This window comes from Chlorella variabilis, assembly GCF_000147415.1.
Source record: "Chlorella variabilis unplaced genomic scaffold CHLNCscaffold_6, whole genome shotgun sequence".
Lineage (NCBI taxonomy): Eukaryota > Viridiplantae > Chlorophyta > Trebouxiophyceae > Chlorellales > Chlorellaceae > Chlorella > Chlorella variabilis.
The window spans coordinates 42,561-43,637 of record NW_005435082.1 but is presented as its reverse complement, the minus strand read 5'-3'; the positions used below and the strand labels follow the sequence as shown (position 1 = coordinate 43,637).

The 1,077-nt window shown below is 70.5% G+C and overlaps 1 protein-coding gene across 1 annotated transcript in view; it reads right to left on the bottom strand.

Moving 5' to 3' along the window:
• Positions 1–1,077, bottom strand: part of CHLNCDRAFT_143437 (hypothetical protein) — a gene marked incomplete at both ends in the record, with an annotated part of 7,321 nt that overhangs the window by 985 nt on the left and 5,259 nt on the right. The window contains 3 exons of the mRNA XM_005848961.1: positions 198–311; positions 533–594; positions 729–807. Coding sequence (XP_005849023.1) covers positions 198–311; positions 533–594; positions 729–807 — 255 coding nt within the window. The remainder of the gene's footprint in view (positions 1–197; positions 312–532; positions 595–728; positions 808–1,077) is intronic.

Below are 1,077 nucleotides of genomic sequence, written 5' to 3'. Positions count from 1 at the left end.
CCCCCCCTTGTGGCGGCAGTGTGTGTGGCAGGCAGGGGCGCATTACGCCACAATGCACCTCGCACTGCGTGCACCAAGAGAGATGGCGCGGCCAGGGCAGCACAGGTCACGGGGCGGCCTCCGCGGCCCAGTGTGGCCAGGCCCGGGCCCCACGCAGCCAGCCACCAGCCACCCGCAGCCACCTGCCCCACACTCACAAGGCCTTGCACTCGCCGGCCTTGGCCCAGGCGGAGCAGTGCAGGTTGGCGTCGGCGCACTCCGCCTCGCACACGCTGCACGTCTCGCGGCAGTTGCGGGCCATCCACTTGTCGCTGCAGGGGAGGGAGAGGCAGGGGTGTGGGGGCGCGCGCGGGGTGTGGAGGCATGGGGCAGGAGCGGGAGGAGGGCGGAGGGAGTGCCAGGAGTGCAGGGAGAGGTGATGCAGCGCCGCTTCCGCATGCTGCCGCTCCCGCATGAGCGGGCGTGGGCCCTCATGTGGTCACTGCCAGCACACGCAAGGGCAGCACAGCAGGGGAAGCGTGGCCCCACTCACTAGGTGTCAAGGCAGTAGCCCTTCTCGGCAAACCAGCCGCAGTCTTCATCCTGGTCCCAGCACTGCATGGTACGGGCATGCGCAGGAGCAGTGTGGCACAACACGAGCCTGCCAGCGCTGCCTGGCAAGCACCTCGCACTTGCTGTGAGCACGGCAGGCGCCCAGGCAAGGCCCCCCGCATGCGCGCCGCCCTCACCTGCCCGGCCGTGTCGTCGATCACCACCTGGTCGCACAGCTGGCAGGCGGCGGGGCAGTAGGCTGCCATGTAGGCGGCGCTGCAGCAGCAGGGAGGAACATCGTTGAGAGAGGTGGGGTGGGAGGCGGCATCGAGGGTAGGCGGGCGGAGAGAGCGCTGGGGAAGCCGAGGGTGGGTGCTGAACCCCGAGGGGCCCGTCATCAGGGATGCAGTGGCGGCGCCTGCCCGCATCTGCAGCTGGCAGCACCAGCTGCGCGGCGGTGCTCCCCAGCTGGGCTGCCCCCCCCCCAGGGCCCAGCCCACCTCTTCTTGCACTCTCCAGTCTTGGCCCAGAAGCGGCAAGAGTCGG